The 21,706-nt window shown below is 38.0% G+C and overlaps 1 protein-coding gene across 8 annotated transcripts in view; it reads right to left on the bottom strand.

Annotated features, from left to right (window-relative positions):
• NAALADL2 (N-acetylated alpha-linked acidic dipeptidase like 2) overlaps window positions 1-21,706 on the bottom strand; it is a 423,086-nt gene that overhangs the window by 26,525 nt on the left and 374,855 nt on the right. For all 8 annotated transcript variants that reach the window (XM_032119479.1, XM_032119480.1, XM_032119477.1 and 5 more), the window contains one exon: window positions 2,703-2,796. In XM_032119479.1, the coding sequence (XP_031975370.1) occupies window positions 2,703-2,796 (94 nt within the window). The remainder of the gene's footprint in view (window positions 1-2,702; window positions 2,797-21,706) is intronic.

Raw genomic sequence — 21,706 nt, forward strand, 5'->3', positions numbered from 1 at the left:
GCTGCTGTAACATCTGTAAAACATCCATTCTGGGGAGAAGAAAGGGCCTAACTCATAGGAAGCCACACACAGCTGACACTGCGTCAGTCAAAGAGCTTTAAATAACAGCTCTTGCACTTCTGGAAAACCAGAAAATCTCATCCACCCTTAATTTGTCTTCATAAGCCTCCCCCTCTCAGCCAGTGCCTATCAGAGATGGCTACAATTTGCTCCAGCAGCCCGTGCTGACAGCCACAAGTGGGGAATCTCACCCTGCCTGCCTGGTGCTGCACAGCCACAATTCAGGGCTGGGGCACAGACTCCAGTTTTGAAAGGTTTGCATGAGTCCAAGTGACTGGCAATAATAAAATGACATCAGCTCCAACAGCACCCAGGCAAGGGACACCATCAACCTGGCTGACTTTATTTTTGTAAACTGGGTGGCTGAACTTTTTATTGCTGAGATAGTCAGATGCAAAGGTACAGAAATGCATTTAATCCTAACAAGACACCTGAGAATCTCCATCATCAACCCCTGAAACTTGCTGTGACAGACACCAGATTCTAAAGACAGGCTACAAGGAGCATAGTGCTAAGAGCTTTCAGCAGAAAATACAAATATGTTCTGGATAAAAACGCTTGTATACATACAAAATACTTCTATACAAATGATGTACATTTTTACTTGTGTATACATAAAAAGCACTTCTACAGGAGTGCTTAAAAGCACCTTTTGTATCATTCACACACCAGATTTGACATCTTGTCTGCACCCTACCTCAGAAGACTAATTGGATTTTCATAGGATACAAGGCCTAGAAAGATATTAATGTATTTGTTTCAAGTTGCAATGGGTCTTGATTTTAAATGTATGGAAGGCAAAATACCACACAACTGCAAGGTTTGGCTAATGAGAATATTCTAAGCAGTTACCTATTTATAAATTTTTCTAAAATATCACATCTGTGAATAGACAGGCAACAGCCTCACTAGCCCTCGGGATCTGGATTTCAGTCTTGGAACCTGCATCTCCTATCAGTTATGACCACAAGGTTTCCTGTTAGACATCAGAGCATCAGCAGATGCAGAAAAAGAAATCTCTCCAGCCCCAACCCATCCTTTCATATAAACCCAAAAGCAGTGGCTCATTTCCAGGAGTTCTGGTGTGTGCAAGGGGAGAGAACACATGTCACTTATCAGCCTCCTCCCCATCTTTCTGAGGAACAGGCCATGAGCCACAAGAACATGCTGGGGATGACATAAGTGGCCATCCAGACTATCCCGAATGTAAGAAATGGTCTGTAAAGTGCTGAGTAGTATCCCATGGAATTTAGCAGAGTTAATAGTACAGACACCCACCACATTACAGAGTTAAATCCTTTAGAAACATAAATAAACACAGTACTAAAAAGTATCCAGGAGATTGCAAAACAGTGACTCAAATATTTACACAAAATTTAACTTCAAGCATGTGAGAAAGTCCAACAGGCAATAAAATCTGTGTTCAAGAAATTGGCTGAACCAGATCCCAGAGGCACAAAATTAAGCCTAAAGAGCAAATATTTTACATGTCAATGCAGACTTACCTTCACCTTTTCTACATTTACAGCTTGCATTGAGCTGGAGAAGGAAACAGCTTACTTAGACATTCCAACTTTGAACTGGAAAGTTTGGACAACATAAAATCTTTTGAAGAATGAATAAACCCATGAGCCATGTAAAAAAGCACAACTTCTCATTTAAGTAACTGAAAAAGGACCATTGTCTTAATGTTTTCCAAATCGAAAATAAACTGTTCTTTTATACAAGTCAGAGACAGACGAGACATGAAAGCCATGAGCAAAATCATTAAACAAAACTCCAAAGTGAACAGCTGCGAGAAAATTTATCCTGCTGGCCCTACAGCCTAGGAAATAATTTTCTCTCCCCTGAAGTGGTGGAGATAAATGATCTAACTGAAGTTAGAGGAAAAAAGTCAGTTTAAATCAACGTTTCCCGTTACTCAAAATAAAGAAAAAAGGAAGAACAATGGAAGATATCTCATGTTCAGCTGAAAGAATACCAGCTGAGCCACACTTTTCATTTGATGATCATCCCCTGCTGTGTTTAGGCTGAACTAAACCAATGTTTATGTGGCACAACAGAGCTAAAATTACTTGTCTTTTTAGATGCTCACTGATTCCAGACCAATACTTGCCTACTGACTCCTACGTCTTCACAATGATGGATGGCAAAGATTAAAGAAAAGGTATCATACTTCTATGAGTATGTGTTACAGAAAAATGGTGCTTTATAGTGTAGGGAGTGAATGAAATGCAGGGGAAGCACCTCAAGATCGCAAAAAGTCTTTACACTTGAGATACGATCTCACAATCTGCTCAAGGATATGTGAAGTTCGGGTGTGATTTTATAGAACTTCTCTACTTAACAGATCAACTTGAGAGTTTCATAAACCTATAAACAAATAATTTTCAAAGGTCTTAGGACACTACAGGTAATCTGTATTGATTAACTGACAAAGTAACATCAGAAGAAATATAAGACTTCACGGCTTTATTTAGCAACAAAACCTGCATTTTATTCAGCATTATATAATGACCCTATTTAACTAGTAAAATCACTGGCTATTATTCCAGTATTGAAAATATGTATCAGGGATTAGTAGGTAGATTTTTTCCCCCCCCTGTATAAATGGAGAATGATATTCCTCTAAAGAAAATTACCTTTCAGATTGTTCTGAACTTCTAACGCGATGTCGAGGGCATTAAACGGCAAAACTGGATCAGTGGCAATTTGCAAAGTCACTTGTCCTGTTAGCTGAAAAATACAAAAAGACCCAAAACCCAGTCAAATTATTTCCAGCAGATTTAATAGCCAGCACTTCCTTTGGAATAGCACATGTTTTCACTATATTGGATTTTCAGGGAAATGTGTTTCAAACCCCATAAGCACATATTTATGGAAAGGAATAGGACAGGGCCATTGCCTTTCTATACAACATCACAAAATATTCAGAGAATACAATTTATGACCACACCCAAGAATTCTGTGCAGTGTGTCTCCTCGGGACCTAGGATGCTGCAGGGAGTCTCTGATGGACTTTTTTGCTTTGTTTTCAAATAAAATATCTCAATACTCAAAACATGGGAATGAAGTTTAGAGTTTAACTTAGTTCTCTGGTCTTAGCTACTGGATTTTGAGAGTTTTCACAACTAAAATAAAGAATCACAGACATTAATGATCAGAAGATCAAGCCTAGGGCTAAATGCAAGCTGGCCTGAAAACCCACTGCCTTTTGAAGCGTTATGTGACAACTTGATGCACGCAGATGTACAACTTCCAGACTGGACAGAACACTGCTTTCTCTCAGCAACTCAGGGAAAGAAATTCCCCAAAGAGAACTCTCAGTCAACTCCAGACTAGACATCAGCACCTGTCACAAAAACTCAATGGTGTGAATGCTTCTTTTTGAACAGTTCACAGATAAGGCAGGGGCTGAGTGGCCTGAGAGCTTTTTTCTGCTTACAGAAGGTCAGTTCTCCAGCTCGAGGCTTAGACATGCTACAGGGGCTGTGTATAGAAATACATCTTTCTGCTGAACTATACCTAGCTGTGATTAAACAGAGGATTTCAGTCTCCAGGCTGCCAAGTCCATCACTGTTCATAGGAGCTATAAAAACACACTGACAAAAACATGCAAGAAACTTTCATTCATCTTCTTCGTATCTTGATATTGCAAAAAGGGAAAAAATACCTGTAAGGCTGTGCTCTAAAATGGAATGATGGCTGCAGGTGATGGTGACCGTGTTGATAAAAATGTGGGCTGAATAGAATCGTATTGTACAATTCTTCCCAAGGTGTTGGGGGAGCAAGAACAATATCTGCCCTTCAAAAGCAATATGATCGTTTCTGTGCCAAAAGTAGCATTTTAATTTTCCAATAGAAAGCGGCGGGAAAAGGCAACAAGCCTTAGTAATATTAAAAACAACAGTACAGCAAGTGAAAAGGAAAACCATCTCCCAGGAAAGTGGATGAAGGCAGGGTAATATCAGAAATACAAGTTTCCTGGAGAAAGATTAATAGAACCTCACGACATTTCTCAGAAAGCACTGAAGAAATGACCTGGCCACAGAGTGGTTTGGGTACAGAGACTGAGGGAATATGCTGTATATCAGACTGCAGCCCACATCTGAGCACAGATGTGCTCTGAAGCTATTGAGATTTACCTCTAGAGGAAACAATATCACAGAAGGCATGAAGAAAAAAAAAACCCTACCATATATACAGAGAGAAAATATAGTGAGGAATAATGTTATTTCAGGCCAGTATCAGGAACAACAAAGAACTAAGAGAGAACTTAGAGATGAAAAATACTGTGTCTGGACATCTGTGTTAAAGTATTACACAGTAACTTTTCATGAAGAAATTTTCCCAAACTTCCCAATTCTTCAGGCCATAAGTGCTCAAAAACCATTACATTTTCCATCAGTGATTATACACAAAAAGTGTCTGGAAAGCATTAAAAACATTGGTGTTAGAGATACCAGAGAGGTATTATAGAAACACAAAAACTGTTAGGGCAAACTAAAACTTGTACAAGACTGCACCCAAACCAGGTCCATATAATCCAGCCATAAGCAACTGTAAAAAATCTGGTTCTAAATGTTCAAATGCCACACAAAATCCTTCCATGTCCTGCATGGCACTCTTTCAATATATACTGCCCAGAACATGAGCACCCTGTGAGTTGCTCCAGATAAGCAACTGTGGCAATGGAACAACATCCTAATAAAAAGCAGGTATTCTACATGGACCCCAAACCCACTGAACCCCAGGATAGCAATATATCACACAAAACACTTAAATTCTTCCTTAACACCCCATTTCTGCAAGAACTTTCACTAAATGGCAATACAAATATACATTCATAGGTATATTAGGAAGGGACAGCAACAGTTATACATTAGTGCTGATACTTTACGTTATCACAATGTTTAAGAACAAAAAAGTAAGGAAAAAATGCTTCTTTTCTGAAGCAGAAATGTGGCATTTAAAGAGGACAATACCCTCGTAAGCATCTTTCCTTTTTATCATTATCTCCTGCAGAATATGGCTTCATTTTTGTAAGTTCTTGCCTTATTTCTGTTTCTTCCAAGCAATTTTAGTTTGCTTTCAACTATAGAAGACCAAATCTGTTTTGTTTTTCCTATTTAAATAAAGTGATACCATCCAAATCTTACGACTGACTGAAGCGCTTTTGGAAATTTTATGGAGTCTCTGTCTAACACTGCAGACATCTGTGTGCTAGCAAACAGGTAGCAGTGGTGTTTATCAAATCACGTACTTCGTGGGCTAATCTGGAAGAAATCAATCATGTAAAGGAAACCTCAGAGCATTGATTTGAACAGAGTAAGTAATAATGCTGCAGAAGCATATATCAAACCCACATAAAGCAGCAAGACAGAAAAGGCTACTGATTTCTTATTTATAGTCTTATTTTTGGATATACCATTCCCCTGAGTGCAACGCTGAATATACATGGAAAATAACGACAAGCTTCTACCCCCTTTTCCCAGGTGAAAAATGGATCAGACTGACTACTGAATTATTAAATGAAAGAATAATTTAGCAAAGAGTAAAGACAACAATTTCCTCATGAAGTGAAAAGCTAAAGTAGCATGATTGATTCTATTCCCATAATGAAGTGGTTAAAACACTAATGACAACTTCTCAAACAGCATTTATACACAATACACATACAATACACACAATAATTGATGTAACATTTACACAATTAGCAAGTCTAAGAAAAGATCTTAGAGTTTGAATGCTAATTCATTCCATAATGATTTTTTTATTTCAGAAAGAAAAAATAATGAATAACACTTCCAATGCACTTGGCTGTGGGAAAGGTACTCTTCAGTAAGTGAAAATGTATTTGCTGAACTTCCAATTACTTTAAAAATCAGTATTAATATAAAACTTAACAGTAATTGTAGAGTTATACTGTATTTCTCCTCTAGGAGGGTGGTGAGGCCCTGGCACAGGCTGCCCAGAGAAGCTGTGGCTGCCCCATCCCTGGAAGTGTCCAAGGCTGGGTTGGATGGGGCTGGGAGCAACCTGGGATAGTGGAAGGTGTCCCTGCCCATGGCAAAGCTCAAATACGAGCTTTAAGGCCCCTTCCAACTCAAACCAGTCTGTGATTCTATATATATTGCAAAACAAATCTGAATATTTACAACAGGTTTATATCAAAGTAACATTCTTTCAAGGTTTTTTACCTTAAAGCATAAACATCTTTGTAGGAAGGAAGTAACTGCTGTCCCTGCCTTTACCTCTCTGACATTGTGCAGATCCCAAAAGATAAAAAAACCCACAAACTTTCAGAAAAGCTGGTGTTAATGATGATTCAGTATCATGTGACACTTCCAAATGAAGCTGTAGGATCTTCTCTCTTCTGAAGTTTTACAAACTATTCGTTCAGGAACTATGTATTCTTGCAATTCTACTCAACTTACAAGCCTAATTTGACTATAAAAGCCAGTTTTCAGGAGCATCAGGAGGATCCAGAACACTTCCTAAAGGACCGTGACAAAAAAACCCCTGGATTAAACACACACAATATGTTCCTCTACATAAATTATAAATATATTTTATCTTTTTATCTGTTTTACAATGCAAAAAAGGAAATGAAAGGAAGTGGAGTTCAGGGGGACTCATCAAAGGTTCGGCTGGGGTTTTTTTTTGTATGTCACAGCTGTTTTCTCAGGGAGTTAAACTCAGTTTTCAAGACAACTTGCTTCCCAAAAATCCCAGCTGCCTACTAGCAACACAGAGCAGGTCTACTGGCATACAATTTTTTTTTTTTTAAATATGAATACTTTAAGCCCAGGCTTAGAGATAAATGTGCAAGGCTCCACACAGTCTCTCTTCAGACAGATTCCATTTTGCTTTGGGGGCATGCTGTTACTGAGCCTGCCTTGCAGGGACACGCCTGAAGTGCTGTCTGGTTTCACTGACAAGGCAGGCACAGCAACCCACCCTCCATTCTGTCATAGCAGCAGAAACTTGCAAGATGAATAAAATGAGAAAGTATTTAGTGAACATACGAAAATATCATGCGTGAGAGAGATCAATCTGCTAAAATAAACATCAGCATGCAGTGTGCAGGCAGTTTAACACAGAATGCAGTTTAACACAGAAGTTTACACGCCAGTCTTGGGCTTCTTGGGTGTTTTTTGTTTAGTGAATTTGAAACTGCGCTGTACCCAGCCTGCACTATGCAAACCTTAGTGGGTGGAAGTGCTGAGCCTTTAGGACACTTTCAGTTACATTAGGAGTGTTAAAATCTAAACAGACATCTCAGATCTCTTCATATGCCTAGTTACAAACAACAGAACTTTAAAAATCAGGTAAACTGCCATGTTTATCCTTCTGTGAACACTGTCTTCAGCAGTGCCATACTCCAATTTTACCTGCTGGAAAGAATTAGGCTCAGCTACTTGAAACCTGAGTTGTGCAGCAGCAACTTCTTTGCATTTCAAGCCCTATACCTCTACAAAATACTTTAAAAATTTTTATTGTATGCACGTTAACAACACTTTATTGACACCTGTGCACTTCCAGAGGAAATTAGCACACTCATGGCAGGTAATCTGCCAAAACCATGACAAACCATGTGAGAGAAGTGGCAATGCAATATGGTAGTGCAGCAGACCTGTGTAAATTCCCAGTTACAGACTCAACATCCCTCTGCCCCTAAGACTGCCTACTACAGACCCAAACAATCCTAGGGAGTGAGCAGCTCTGAGCCTCAACTTCCTTTGATATCAGCACTGCTGTTTTCAAGTCACATTTGCCCTCACACCCGGCACCTCTCCCTTCACACATTACCCTGGGGTTCACAGATGAGGAAAGAGCATGGCAAGATTCTGTGCTGTTTAGGGGGATCAATAACAGTGTGTTGAAAACAACACTTTTTTTCCTCTTTTTCCTTGTAAAGGTGAGTGGAAAGGTTCAACCTTCGTGACTGGCTGTTGCACTGTCTAATCTCAGGTGTTCATCTTTTGCATCAAGAGTCTCTCTTCCCACACATACTGATGAGCAGAGTGACCTGCTGAGATCTTCTGACATTAAACCAATTATAAACAACAGCTTCAGCCTCCACACCCATGTAAATAAGGAATGAATACGTGCATACATTAAGGTCTCCTCTCAGAAGCACAATATTAGCAATCTCAAGTGTTAACATAATCGGCCTTCCCCACCTTCTCCACCCTCCAAAATTAAAGAAATGTTTTTATCAATACAGACAAATTTCATGAATATGCTTTCTTCTGGTTCCCCCTATCCACCCAACTTCCTTACTGTTATCGGACTGTTTTAATTAAACATGAGAAATTGAGTCTATTTAAATGAAATCTGTGATTCCCTGGCAATAAAAATTTCAGCACCTAGTGTTACCAGATGAATGGCAGCAGTCGTGAGACTCATGATAAATTAATGAGCATTTTTAATAGTGGGATCTCAATTTACTGTGGAAAAATTTCCTGTACAATCAGTCTACACAGCAGGTTTTTTTATATTCATCACCCTCCAAAAAAGTTAATTGATTCACACAAGAAAAATCAGAGGCAGAAGCATGAGAGAACAACCAGTTCTTTGAGCATCTATCTTTCTGAAAACCACATTTCCATGATTAGGCAAAGAAATAGAAATCTGGCCATAAACATGTTCATTTTGCATTAAAGCTGTCAAACTTCAACAATTCAAATTTCTTAAATATTCAGTAGTACCATATGTGTTTGTTTTTTGTTTGGTTTTTTCTTTCCTTACTGAAATCTACCTTGGCACCAGGGTGTGTACTCACATCACAGATCAAATGATATTTTGGGGTATTAGACACTCAATGGAACATGCTGTATTTTAGGACAGTAGAGGGCTCTCTGAGAAAGGAGTATGGCAAGTCTGTGCTACAGCAGGTGAATCAGAGCACAGTAATTTATAAGAAATACCTATTTCTGACCAAGGAAAATGTGAGGTTTTGCAAATATTAAATACTTTATTTCAACACTCCCCCTCCCTCCTATAATTTAGTATTGTTTTATTTACGTTTAGCACAGAAAATACTGATTAGGAAATAAAAGCGATCACGAATAAAATATGGATTTTCCTTCTTTTCAGGTATCCTGTGCACAGCAAGCAGCACTCAACTGTTTGTATTAGTGTGGCACACAGCACTAGGCATCCCCAAAATTACATATTAAGGTAATCCAGAATTATGGTGGCTTGGGCTCACTCTGGAATACAGATCTCAATTTCCATGATCACACACTACGCTTTCTACATGACTCATGATGAGGTTCTGAGGCACTGAAAAATTAAGGTCAAAAGTATCCTCTTAAGTGATTAATTTGCTTAAAAACTAATTTGTTGGCCAATTTAGTAATATACAGCACTTAGAGCAGTGAAAGTATTTTTTGGATGGATTTCATTCACAGCTGGCAGTGATCATTCATCCCACTGTTTTCAGTTTCTTGCACAAAAAAGAAACTCCTACTTATCTCTGCTTTGCTTTTTGTGTACACATAGAAATTACTACCTTTCAGATTATATGTATAAGTATATGGGGATATATATATTTTTTGTGTATCTAAATGCATTTACGTGAATTCTCTAATATCATGGTGTGATTTATGGGGTTGTCCTGTGCAGGGCCAGGAGCTGGGCTTCGATGATCCTTCTAAGTCCCTTCCAACTCAGGATTTTATATGATTCTATTAAAAAAGTATTTTAAATTGCATTAATTTATAGTGAGCAATGCTTCCCCAAGCCCTGGGTTATAACTCCCTGATATTATCCAGAGTTTCTTTCCACTCTTACCTTCTATCCACATCATGCTGCTCCTCACACAGAGCACGGCCCATTTTTGGCAGTTCCCATGCTCTTGTTACCGCAGGGGCAGAGAAGAGGGATGATTAACTCACTTCCAATATAATGGCTTTATTGAGTTAGGCTTGGCACTGTGTACATGAACCTGTGCTCAATCTGGAACTGAGGCAGAGCCACTGTCTGCACAGAACACCCAGGGTCACTGCTAACACAGTAAGCCATGAAGTCACCTGTGGAGCACATAACTGTAAGCAGCAATAATCTTGAGATGATTTTCTAATCATGTATTTCATATTAGTGTATGTCAAATTCTAGTGGTATCTATGTGCAAAGATAGTGTTGAATTAACTCCTAGAAGGGCCACTAGATCAAAACCTTTGTAAAAAAAAAAAAAAAGAGTTAGTCAGACTTTTCCCCAGAGTGTGTGGTTATGAGCATGAAAAAGGATGTAACAGAATGGTCTTCTGCACTTCTTGACCTCTGGGTGAGGAGGCCGCACCACGACAACACAAATCTTTACACCTTTACAAACCCTCATGCTGGATTTCTTATAGAGAATTTTAAGGATTTGCTCTAGTGTTAATTCTTTTTTAGCTCCAACTTTAACATCAGGTTGCTCTGGTTACTAGCTGTGGACTTAAGGGTGACAGATACTGAAAAGTCTGCTTTTAAAGCAGAATGATTTGCACATAGCATTCCCATAAGCCCAGATACCACCATTTCACAGGAAATGACTTTTAGATTCTTTCTTTCCTTCTCTGACCCTCTTTAGGTATGGAACAGAGAGGGAAGAAGTGCTGGGTCCTTTTTATAAAAGCAGTGTTAGCTGCCTGGAGATGGCTACAGACAGCCCCGAGGAATCAGATTTAGCTATTGTTCTGGTACAAAGAGAAATATATAATGAAATATGAAGCAAAATTTATCTCCATAGATCAGAGTGAAAGATCTCTAATGACAGTGATTGTGTACAGAAACTGAATCTTGGACAGATGTTAACTACCTTAAACCAAAACTACCTAGCTTGCTTTTCTTATTTGCGTGTGTAATACGGACATTGCAGGGTAAAACATGCAGCTAGCTATTAGTGCACACACTTATGCGGGAAAAAAAATGTATTTTTTTCTTGTTATAAGTGGAATTTTGAAGTAAAGAAAGTAAAAGTCCTCTCAGAATAACAGACAAGAGGCATCAGTGCAGATTCCTGAGGAGTGTTACGAAAACACAAGCCAGGATTAAGAGCCAGGACACCACGATCTTCCACGCTACCGATGGCCTTCCCTGTGTTTGCTCCCAGTTAATGAATATCATTCTCCTTCCCTGCCTTTTGTGTGTGTTTAGGGCGCCAATCAGGATGTTAGCACAACCAGCCCTCCTTGCTCACAGGATAATCAAAGCACAAGATGATGGGACTCAACAAGATAATTGATAATTTTGTTAACAGTTGCCAGACAGTTGGCTGGGCCCTGCTGGTCTCGGAGCCTTCCAAGGCAGACAGTAATGACTTACAGATAAAAAAAAGCAGCAGTGCAAGTCTGCATTTAATCACCCAGGTTCACAAGCACTCTACAGAAACAGATCAGCCCAGAAAACACTATGTTGCCTTACAGCCTTAATTAATCAAAATATCTCCTCACGTGCTTCAAGGTACATGCATGAACCAAGAGTCTTCCCAGGTTGGAAACAATCCCCGGATCACACATTCAAGGACATCCAAATACTTCCCAAGTTTCTATTTGAACTGTAAAGCCACTTCTCCTGCTGAATCTACAGGACTTAGTGTGAAACTTGTGGCATTGTTAAAAACTAGATAATAGTCATCAGAGGAGTGCAATAATAAAGAAATCTGCAATAGGAAGCTTCAACCACAATCTTCAGTTTTAGACCTTGATATCATCTTTTTAATCACTCTCCTTTTACAGAAATGGATTTGATTTAATTGAACTCCAAAAAAAAGTCTCTAATCATACTTCATCAGCACACAATTATTATTCAAGGGAAACCATATGTACTGTTAAGCACTCTTCATTAAAATAATGCATATAATCTGCTTCAGCACTGAACAGTCATTCTCCTTGACGTTCATTATTATTTTTCTTCCATTATTGTGACAATACATTTTTTTTTCTACTTTTCCTCATCTATCTCCATTTCATTTATACACCTTTTCAACATTAATGATCACGATATCAGGACACTGAGATGCATTAATATACCACTATCCTTAAATTTTGCATTGCATGACCTTCAAAATGAGTCAGACTTGACTATGGAGATTGTGAGATGAGGATGAGGAAATGCTACTAGAGAAGCCTCAAACCATAATCTGTTTAGCCCAAATTTTCTTTGGAATTACGTCTTCTAAGTGACAACGAATATATGCTAGGCAGCAGCCAGTCCTTAGACAGAATTTAGGGAGAACCAGGGACAATGAAATAAAGAAATTGAATTTAGGAGTTGAAACACCTGTAGAAAATCAACCATGATGTGTTGAGGAAATAGTTCCTTGAGGAACTTGTCAAACTTGGACAGTCAATTCAGCATACTCAACAGAATAAGCATTATGGAAAGATTAATGATATTACATATTAAAGTCTCCCTATCCTCTCAAACTCAGAAAAGCTGAGATATTTAATGGTTATACAGAGAAAATATTGCTCTTTTCTCTCTTGCCACCTCTTGATGCAAAGGTACAACGAATTTTTCCGCTTAGGTCACTCTAATCAGTCAGGATTGGAGCACTGACAGTTCATTAAACACGACAGCCTGGCCCTGAGGGAGAGACACCAGTGAACCACAGTGCTGAGGATCCAAGGGAAGCTGAAAAGACATCACACTGTAGTACAGAGCTCATAGAAAAGACCCATCAACATTAAAAGGCACATTCTACCTCGGGGGAGAATTCACTGGGGCTACCCCCAGACACCAATATATGCTGCAACATCCACCAAGAAGCTCCATTTCCTTCTTAGGCAATTACTTCAATTAGGGTTAGATTCCGCTCTTGGATTTACTTGCATAGTATTTACCGAGCCGGAAAAGTATTTAGACTTCTTACTAGTATCAGAATTCAAAGGAGGAATTTCTGTGAATTTTTTCACACTGTTTTTCATATCAGAACATTCAATCTTCAATGGAACTAAAACAAGAAGTAATCAGTTGACTTACAATAATAATTTGATATTTAAACCTCAAAAGATCTGTAATTAAACAGTATAACTTTACAAATAAAGGTGGGGTAAGGTTAGTTGTTTTCTTTTAAAAAGAAACCATTAATTAAAGATGAATGTGTTTGGGTCTGAGCAACCTACCCTCAGGCTTGGGGGAAATGCCAAGTCTGACAAATTCTTTGAGTCTTTGGAAATCCCAGGTCATTTTGATGAACCTACTGAAGTATTTTATAATTAGCTGGCATGTTCCTGAAGCTGCCATTTTACCTGAAAAAGAAACTCTCTCATCTTTCTAACCAGTCCCTGGAAAACAGTGAATAAAGACCTAATAAATAATCTTTACCGTTACAGAATATTTATATAAAACAGAGGAAGAAAACTCAGATCACAGAATGGCCCTTGAAATTCATAAGGAACCCTAGCAGTAAAGCTCAAAGTATCTGAAGGTAAAATTGAGATTTATTAGCACACCTGGGTCTGTAATCATACACCTGTTACTAAAATTATTAAATTATGATGGCCATTTCATTCCACTGTGTCTTTATGTGCTTTCCATATTAAAAGGAGAAAGGCAGCATGATCTGATGGAAACAGCAAATATTACACAGAGAAGCACATATTAAAAGAATATAATCTTACAATACTGCAGGAGATGTTACTACTTGCTATTCCAAATACAAGGACAACAAGGGTGAAGGTCTCATCACTGCAGTGAAAGGTGAGATGAAAGCGAAGTAGCTCAAGAGTCTGGAGAGTGGAAGGGATGGAGTCTGAAAAAGGTGAACTATTTAGAAAAAAAAAACAAGTTGGAATTTGCTGCACAACATCAACAGGAGCCTGGGCAATGTCTGAAAGAGGAGAAGGCAAGATTAAAAGAACAGCCGAGGAACATAATTTTGACACAACACTAAAGATGGATTACAGGAGGAAAAAAGACTTGCAAGGCAAATATGTCAAGACAAGCGACAATTACAGCGTAGAGAAACGTTTTGATCACAAGGGTAGGGAGAAAAGGATGGAATTAAAAAAATCCTATAGAATGAATATGTATCAGAATCCTAGAACGTCCTTCAGCATACTGTAATCAGAGTGCACTCAGCATAACTGACCCACATTATGTAAAATTCCAAATAAATTGTCCCCCAAACTGAAGAAGTGCTGTGGAATATGGCACTGACCCACAGTGAACAAATAAATTCGGGGCAGAGCTGACTGCACCTGAAGTGATACAGGCATGCACGCGTGCAAGTGCGCTTCAATTCACCATCAGAGAAAAACTCATCTCAAAACTCCTCCATATGTTAAAATTGAAGACAGATGCAATTACAGATAAAATTAATTTTCATACTTAAAAATACATTAAGACTTTCTGGACTCTGAGAATTCCCCCTCCCCCAGCCAGTAGAAAGGAAATGGGTATGGGCATTTGATGTACTCTGAATAGCTTTAAACTCAATGAAAATCATCTTCAAAAGAATTTTGATATCAGAGTGAAATTTCTAGAAGTTATTGTACAATGTCTAAATCAAAAAAACAAAACACATTTTAGTTTTTCACTTGTATTTTTCAGAAAAACTAAAAAGCCCTCCAGGAACTGATCTTTTGGGTATAGGATAATGCTGTAACAGCTTCTGAACCCTAATGAACAATATTTTCATCCAAGCTTCGTCCAATAATCAGTAGTTGGGGAATTTCTGGAGTGAGGAATTGATCAGAATGTGTATTTGACACTGGGTTTAAAGAAAAAAAAGTAGTTTTCACTTGCAGACAAATTTTAGAAAATGATAGATTTTAGAATTCACTCATTAGGCAAAATGAGTAGGTAACAAGTAACAAACTCCAAGTTTCTTAACCATTTAAACTCCATTTCACTTTATCAATACTGACCTCTCAAGATATTTGAAACAGGAAAACTGGCAATGGCACTAAATCTTGCCGTTTTTAAGGGCTGCTAGTTGGGTCCTGCTGAGGGTCACAGTCAACAGGGTTGTCCCAAGGGAGTCTGGAGGCATCACTGTGTCTGTCCATTCCCAAATGTTTAAATTTTCCATTCTGAGAACAGCAGACTCTAGACACAATATTAAATTAGACCACTACACTATGCTGATTTATTACCATTTATTTTACCCCCAGTCCTCCAGCAATTCTCTGCACAAAACCCCCATGTCCCTGAGACAGAGGTTAAACTTGACAGAAGACAGAGAGTTAATTGCCTTTTCTGCTTACTCTGCTTAAATAACAACTGACATTTGCAAAAGAGGAGATGAAGGGGGGCACCAGCACCATCTAAGCTGAGGGCTTTATTTGTGCAGAATATTACATTAAAAGAGCCCAGTAGCTATTAGTGATTATTAATCTTCATTTACAATAATAGCCATATTTAACAAAAAAAAAAATAGACTACGCTGCAAGCCATGAAAAAGCCTTTCTAATTGCCAGCCCTGCTAGCCTAAAAAAGCCTTCACCCTATTCATTCAGCTATCATTCTGCAGCTTATAATTAAAGTGCTAATGTACATCAGAATTCTTTGATCTCAAAATAAAGAATTCTTTTACCAAAGAAATCAAGAACACAGTAGTTACAGGAAATTCAAGTTTCCAAGTAAAAATTAAAAGAAACAACTAAAAGTGATGTAATCAAGGGAAAACTATTTCTATTGAACAAGAGAAGGAAAAAAACTTTGTGAGAAGTCATTCTGGATTGTGGAACAGTTCATCAAATAAAGCAGCACAAGACTTTTCTCTTTGTAGTTAAATACAACCTAGGAAGAAAGGAAGTAAGTATATTGTACCAGCACGAATGGACTAAATGACCTCAAAGTTCTTTAGTTTAATGTAATGAGCAGAGATAATTCATAAATCCTGAAATCTAACTTCAATTAGCATGAGTTATCATAATGGTTCACAGTATCTCATCCATGGTGTTTTATTTTCATTCTGAATTCATATTTGAGAAGAAAGTAAGTCAGCACTATGTCACAAAGTCTGTCTAGACTAATGCAAATAAAAAAAACTATGTGTAGTCATCTGCACTACGTACAGGCATTATTTTAACAGTGAAGGTCAGCAGAACTCTTAACACAATCTTGTCTCTTGTGTCTTACTGCTCAGTGTGACTGAAACTTGACTTGGAAAAAAACCCAAAAAGTCTAGAATTAATTTTGGTTTTTAGTCCACTAAAAAGAATCCTCTTGTATTGCTGGAGATGTTAACTGGAAAATGTGTTTCCTCACTGCACGTTAGATGGCAAGTACTAAATAAAGGTGGTAGAGTCAGCAAGATCCCACACTGCTTACCTGCTGGTGCCACCAGTCCCTCTGGAAATGGATCCTGAGCTTTGAAATAACCTTTCAAAAGCACCTATTGTCTCAAAGACGTGAGTGGACACCAGCCAACCCTGGCTCTTATCTCAGCCCTGATACTGTCATCCCTTCCCTCACTATCTGCTTCCCAGGAAAAGTGATCTTATTTAACTCACAAGGGTTAAAAACAAAAAAGTCAGCAAAGCTTAATTACATCCCACTGCTATCAACCTGCTTTCAGTTTCCATGAGCTTTGGATTAGGCAGCTCAATACATTCTCTAAACATATTACTGTGGTTGTTTAGCAGTGTAAAGGATGTGTTTTGCTTTTTTCTTGTCATTACTTTCTTTGAATTAAAACCACTAAGCCTAGCAAGAAAAGCAACACAACTCAGTGAGCTAAACCAACCAAACTGAAAGCGAGAAAGAGCTTCTTTCTTACCATTAAAATCTTCTTATGAAAACCACATGCCTCAAGATCATCTCAAGTATTGCCTACATGGACTCTAAAAGCCAGATTTCTAGTTTTGCTGCCTTTTAAGACACTTTGGAAACTAAGATTACTGGAACAGGCAGTAAATTTTAAGTTATTAGTTGCTCATTCTCAAAGTCACACTTCAACAATTTTTCTACCTACCTAGTCATACAAGAATGGAAGCTTGAAAGTCCATTAAAACTATGGAAAGTATGGTAAAAATAGTCCAAGAAACACAGTTATGGATCAGAAGAGACTGCAGGATTTTACAACGGTATATATATACCCCCAATGCTTTGCTCTGTTTTTCAGAAAATACAGGAAAATCACACATGGAAAAATCAGAAGTTTGTAGAACTTTGCTAGTGAGTTGCTTAGTTTAAGTTCAAGTAGTTCTGAAATGCTGATGCAAAGAGTGAGGAGAATGAATGGTCACTATGTATTTTTCTTCTTCTAATTAAGAAAGATTTCAATGAATTAACAAGGACTCAAAGTGCGGTTAGGAAAAAAATTTCCTTGTGTATGTACTAAACATTGGTTAGTTTCTCTCCAGAAAGGTGGTATTGCTTCACATCTTCAAATAAAACTCAAAAGTTGGTAGAAATAGTTAGCTTAATAACAAGGACATGTTTTTCTAGAGTTTCTATGAAAATTTAGGGAACTGTCCAAGCTGAGAATAGAAATTTTAAAAGAAGTACTGCCTTCAACTCTTACAACCTTTGGAAATTCACTGTTTTCTTCACCTCCTGGTGAAAATGACAAGTGTCAACCTGTAAATCAAATGACTGTATTTCTGTTTACTTTCCAGTTTTTTATGACTGCTTCCATATTTCTCCTATGAGTGACACACAAGACCTGTGTTCTGATGGAGAAGAAGCTGAGCTCTAAGGTTGAGTTCTCCTCAGGCTAATACCCTGCCAACAGCCTCCAACAGAAATGCACGGAGCGCCTGAGAAAGACTGTGGACAAACATACCCCAAACAAAACAAACAAACAAAAAAAACCCAAACAAAACAAAACCAAACCAAAAAAAACCAAACCAACCAACCAAACAAATAAAAAACAACAAAAAGAGGAAAAAGTAAGCTTACACCTTTAACTGTTTACAGAGAAATTAAATTTACACCTTAAGAGGTTTACAGGGAAATTAAATTAAAACAATCTTTCACAGAAGGGCTGTTCTGGAGGAGGGTTCTCTATGTGTTATGTCCCTTTGAAGCTGCTGTTTAAAAATTAAGGTGAGACTATCTGACGGTCTGGAACACAACTTGCAAGTAATGTACTGAAGAGAAACGTGATTATTCAAGGTATTATAAATTTCAATCATCTGTTTGAAAGCAATTTACACACCTTTAACCGATTACACTTGACAATATGAAAGTAGGAAGAAATATAAGGAATAAGAATATGGAAAATGCTCATTAGCAGCTTCCTGAGAGTTCTGCTTATAAGACAGTCTTGGGCACAACCAAGGAGCCCAACTCCTGGAGTTGGAGTCAGTGGAGATGTTTTGCAGTGTGCCAGAACATTTATAGCCAGTATGAGATGCTGTAGGTAAGCAGATAAAAAAGACAGGCAGTACAACCAGAGTGGAATATCTGAAGAGCTGTGTAAATTCCTTAAACATGGATTTGGACTCTCAGTCTCCAGTAAAAAGTACAGAGATTTCAGTCTAATTCATGTGTAATAGTGAATTGCCTTTCCTGGTATGTTAAGGATGTGTATCCAGCAATGATCCCTGCCAAGGTCTGTAGACTAATGCTGCATAGCAGTGAGGACTGTGACAGTGTTAATTTGGCCAATTATGTCTTTTCCTTATAAAAGTTCTAAAGCTCTAAGGTGTTTCCCTAAAATCCCCTTTGCTTAAATACAATAAAAGGCATGAGGATATGAACAGTTTAAATGAGATACTAGAAAGTCACGACAAGTAAAGGATGTATTTTAAGGCAAAGACGTAGTTTTTGTTGTTCCTACAGTATTCCCACAAGACCAGCTCTACTCCTATGATCTACATCAGTGAAGCAATTCAAGCTGAAATGTACAAAAAGTGAAGGTTTTTAATTAAATATTTCAGCAGCATATGTCACAGCTTTTCTGAGTGATACACTAAGCATGTATTCATTCTCCACTGATTTGATGCAAGTTTTTTATTTCATATATGCTCATAATTACCTTTAATTTAAATATGTCTTAATAGTAACTGAGGCAAAGAAAAGCACAAGCAGTAAACAGAATCATCCTGCTTCCCACAGTGACACAGTGAAAATGATAGAATATGAAGAAAGAAACTACAGGCCTTTAAAAAATGTTTCTTGACGACATCTACAAAAGAGCAAAAAACCAAAACCTACCCAGCTGCATGCCCACTAGATTTATTTAATAGTTTCTCACTGTGTAGCAAAACTATCCCTAACCCAGAACTAGGCTACTGGATAAAACATCTCTGCAGAAGCAAGACAACGGAGATCCCAGTTTAGTGAAAGAATACAAAATTCTTGTTATCATTTCTGCTTCTTTTGCTCCCCTCCAAATGCTAGAACAGAATAAAAGCACATAGCTGAACTATAAGCAGGGGAAAAAAAAAAAAAATTGAACATACTGATCAAACCCACATGTTTCCTTTTTTTGTGTTCCTCACCAAGATTCTCACTTCCTTGCTTTGGTTTCTGATCCAATTTTGAATAGATTGGGCAACAACTTCATGCACTGTAATATTTTCTAAAGGCTTGCTATTTTAAAAACTTTGCATGAATTTGCAAGTATTGGTTTCTGTTCTTAAAAGTCCACCAGGGAAACCTACCAGCAATTTACTGTGCATAGAAATGGGAGATGAAAAGTAGATCATTAACAACATATCACCTGTTTCTGGGCAGGTTGAATGCATAGGATATTAAATGGGACAGAGATTTATATCTCTTTATTTTGGAACTAGAGTTCAGTTTTTAAAAATGTGCCCATGTAGCCACTGTCTTCTGTTACGTAATTGCAACATAACTGTCCAAAGCTTGTCAGAATTTGGGCGCTCCTGCCAGTGTAAGAACCTGTTTTCTTAGGCAAGCAAGAAGATAATCTCTCTTGTCAGGACATGAGTGCTGAGTAAGACCAAAGTCAAGGCCTCCCAAGTCACAGGACACATCTCTGCCAGCAGTTCATTTATGGGGGCTGAAGAGCCTCAGCCAAGCACCTTTAACAAGTCCTTCACTCTCCTGCCCTGTGGCCTGGAAAAATGGTGGCTGTAGAGCCCAGCAGAAGGCACCAAGAGGAGAAAAATTACATGTTCCAGAGTTTTGCTTTAGAAAAAAAAACAAGCTGAATTTCTTTTGTGACACCTAGGCAATAAGAGACTGATGATTTAATAACTCAAACAGCATGATGACAGAAAAGCAATTGGTGTGGATTCAGACATTGGCCGTACTCAAGTATCTTATTTTTGTTTGCTTCTGTTTAACTAAGAAAAACAAATGGCTCTAGAGTATCCTGGTACTTCTCCAGCAAATACAGATTAATTTAAAAATGTGCCAGATAGCAAGAAACAAGATTTGAAATGGAATTATGCCATTAAAAATTATAGTATATATAATTTCATCTGTTAACTGGATACTGTAATTTGGAAAGAAATGAGGCCTCTAAGGTAGACTGCAACTAAATGGGTTATAGAGCTCATCTCTAACACCCCCTGCCATGGGCAGGGACACCTTCCACTATCCCAGGTTGCTCCAAGCCCCATCCACCCTGGCCTTGGACACTTCCAGGGATGGGGCAGCCACAGCTTCTCTGGGCACCCTGTGCCAGGGACTCCCCACCCCCACCATCAAGAATTTCCTCCTAATATCCAATCCCAACATAATCTCTTTCAGCTGTCACACTCTTGCTCTCTTCTTTGCTACTGGGACTGTGTTTTGTGAGTTTGTTTACTTCTGACACAGTAGAGAAGAATGTTGCAATATTTCTGTACGGGGTTTCATCCTTTCAAGTCTCTCGACATAAGCAGGAGTGATCCAATTTTCAATAGAAAATCACTGAAAGTGGAGCCTTTCAAAGAACTACAGCAGTATTCTTAGTGGGGTAAAGAACAATCCTGTCAGCATTGCACTGCCAGTTTACTATAACAAGGCAAAATGGGAAATTTTGAAAAGAAATTTTCAATAATTGATGGGGTTTTTTTAATTGGATCATAAAAATTCTTCCAGTGAAGGAAATTTTAAAGCTTTGAAGTAAGTGAAATTCCTAATTTTATTTACTTTTAAAATTTGCTACTTTAGCAAAATCTACTTTGTATTTGGACAACTTAGTTTTTTTCACATTTAGCTATTTTTATGTGGGTTTCATTGATATAGTAGTGCTGTTTGGAACAGCAAATAACTTACGGATTTAGGATAATGCTCATTTTAAAATGAAGTGATATAAATGAAGCATTTGGAACACAGAGACTTTGAGACAGGCTGGTTTAGATAAGCACTTGAAAAAAATATCTATAGCATTCTTTATCTGGAAAAAAAAGAATTGTTACTTAGAAAACAATTAGAAATAGTCCCATATTGCCAAATAATTGGTTCTCCCATGTCCTGTGAGATTCTACTGTGGACAGAGATTTTCTTCCTGTAAGAGAAAGGGAACGCAAATGAAAGATTCCCAGGGTCGTGTGGAAAAAGGTAAAAAAGAGATGAGACAGAAAAGTTTGATTAACTCATTTCCTCAACATTCAGCATTCAGTCCACCACATTATGCAAAATAACTACTGAGTTACAAGCAAGCTTTCTTAATCTTTGTATTTTTTGGAAACCACGATACAATGTCATTACAGTTTTGGCACTTCAGCATTAAAAGAAATGTTTCATTCTCTTTGCTTCATTAGGATCTCATATGAGACCCTGTCAGCTGCAAGTTTGTTCA

Source organism: Corvus moneduloides, chromosome 10 (genome assembly GCF_009650955.1).
Source record: "Corvus moneduloides isolate bCorMon1 chromosome 10, bCorMon1.pri, whole genome shotgun sequence".
Classification (NCBI taxonomy): Eukaryota; Metazoa; Chordata; class Aves; order Passeriformes; family Corvidae; genus Corvus; species Corvus moneduloides.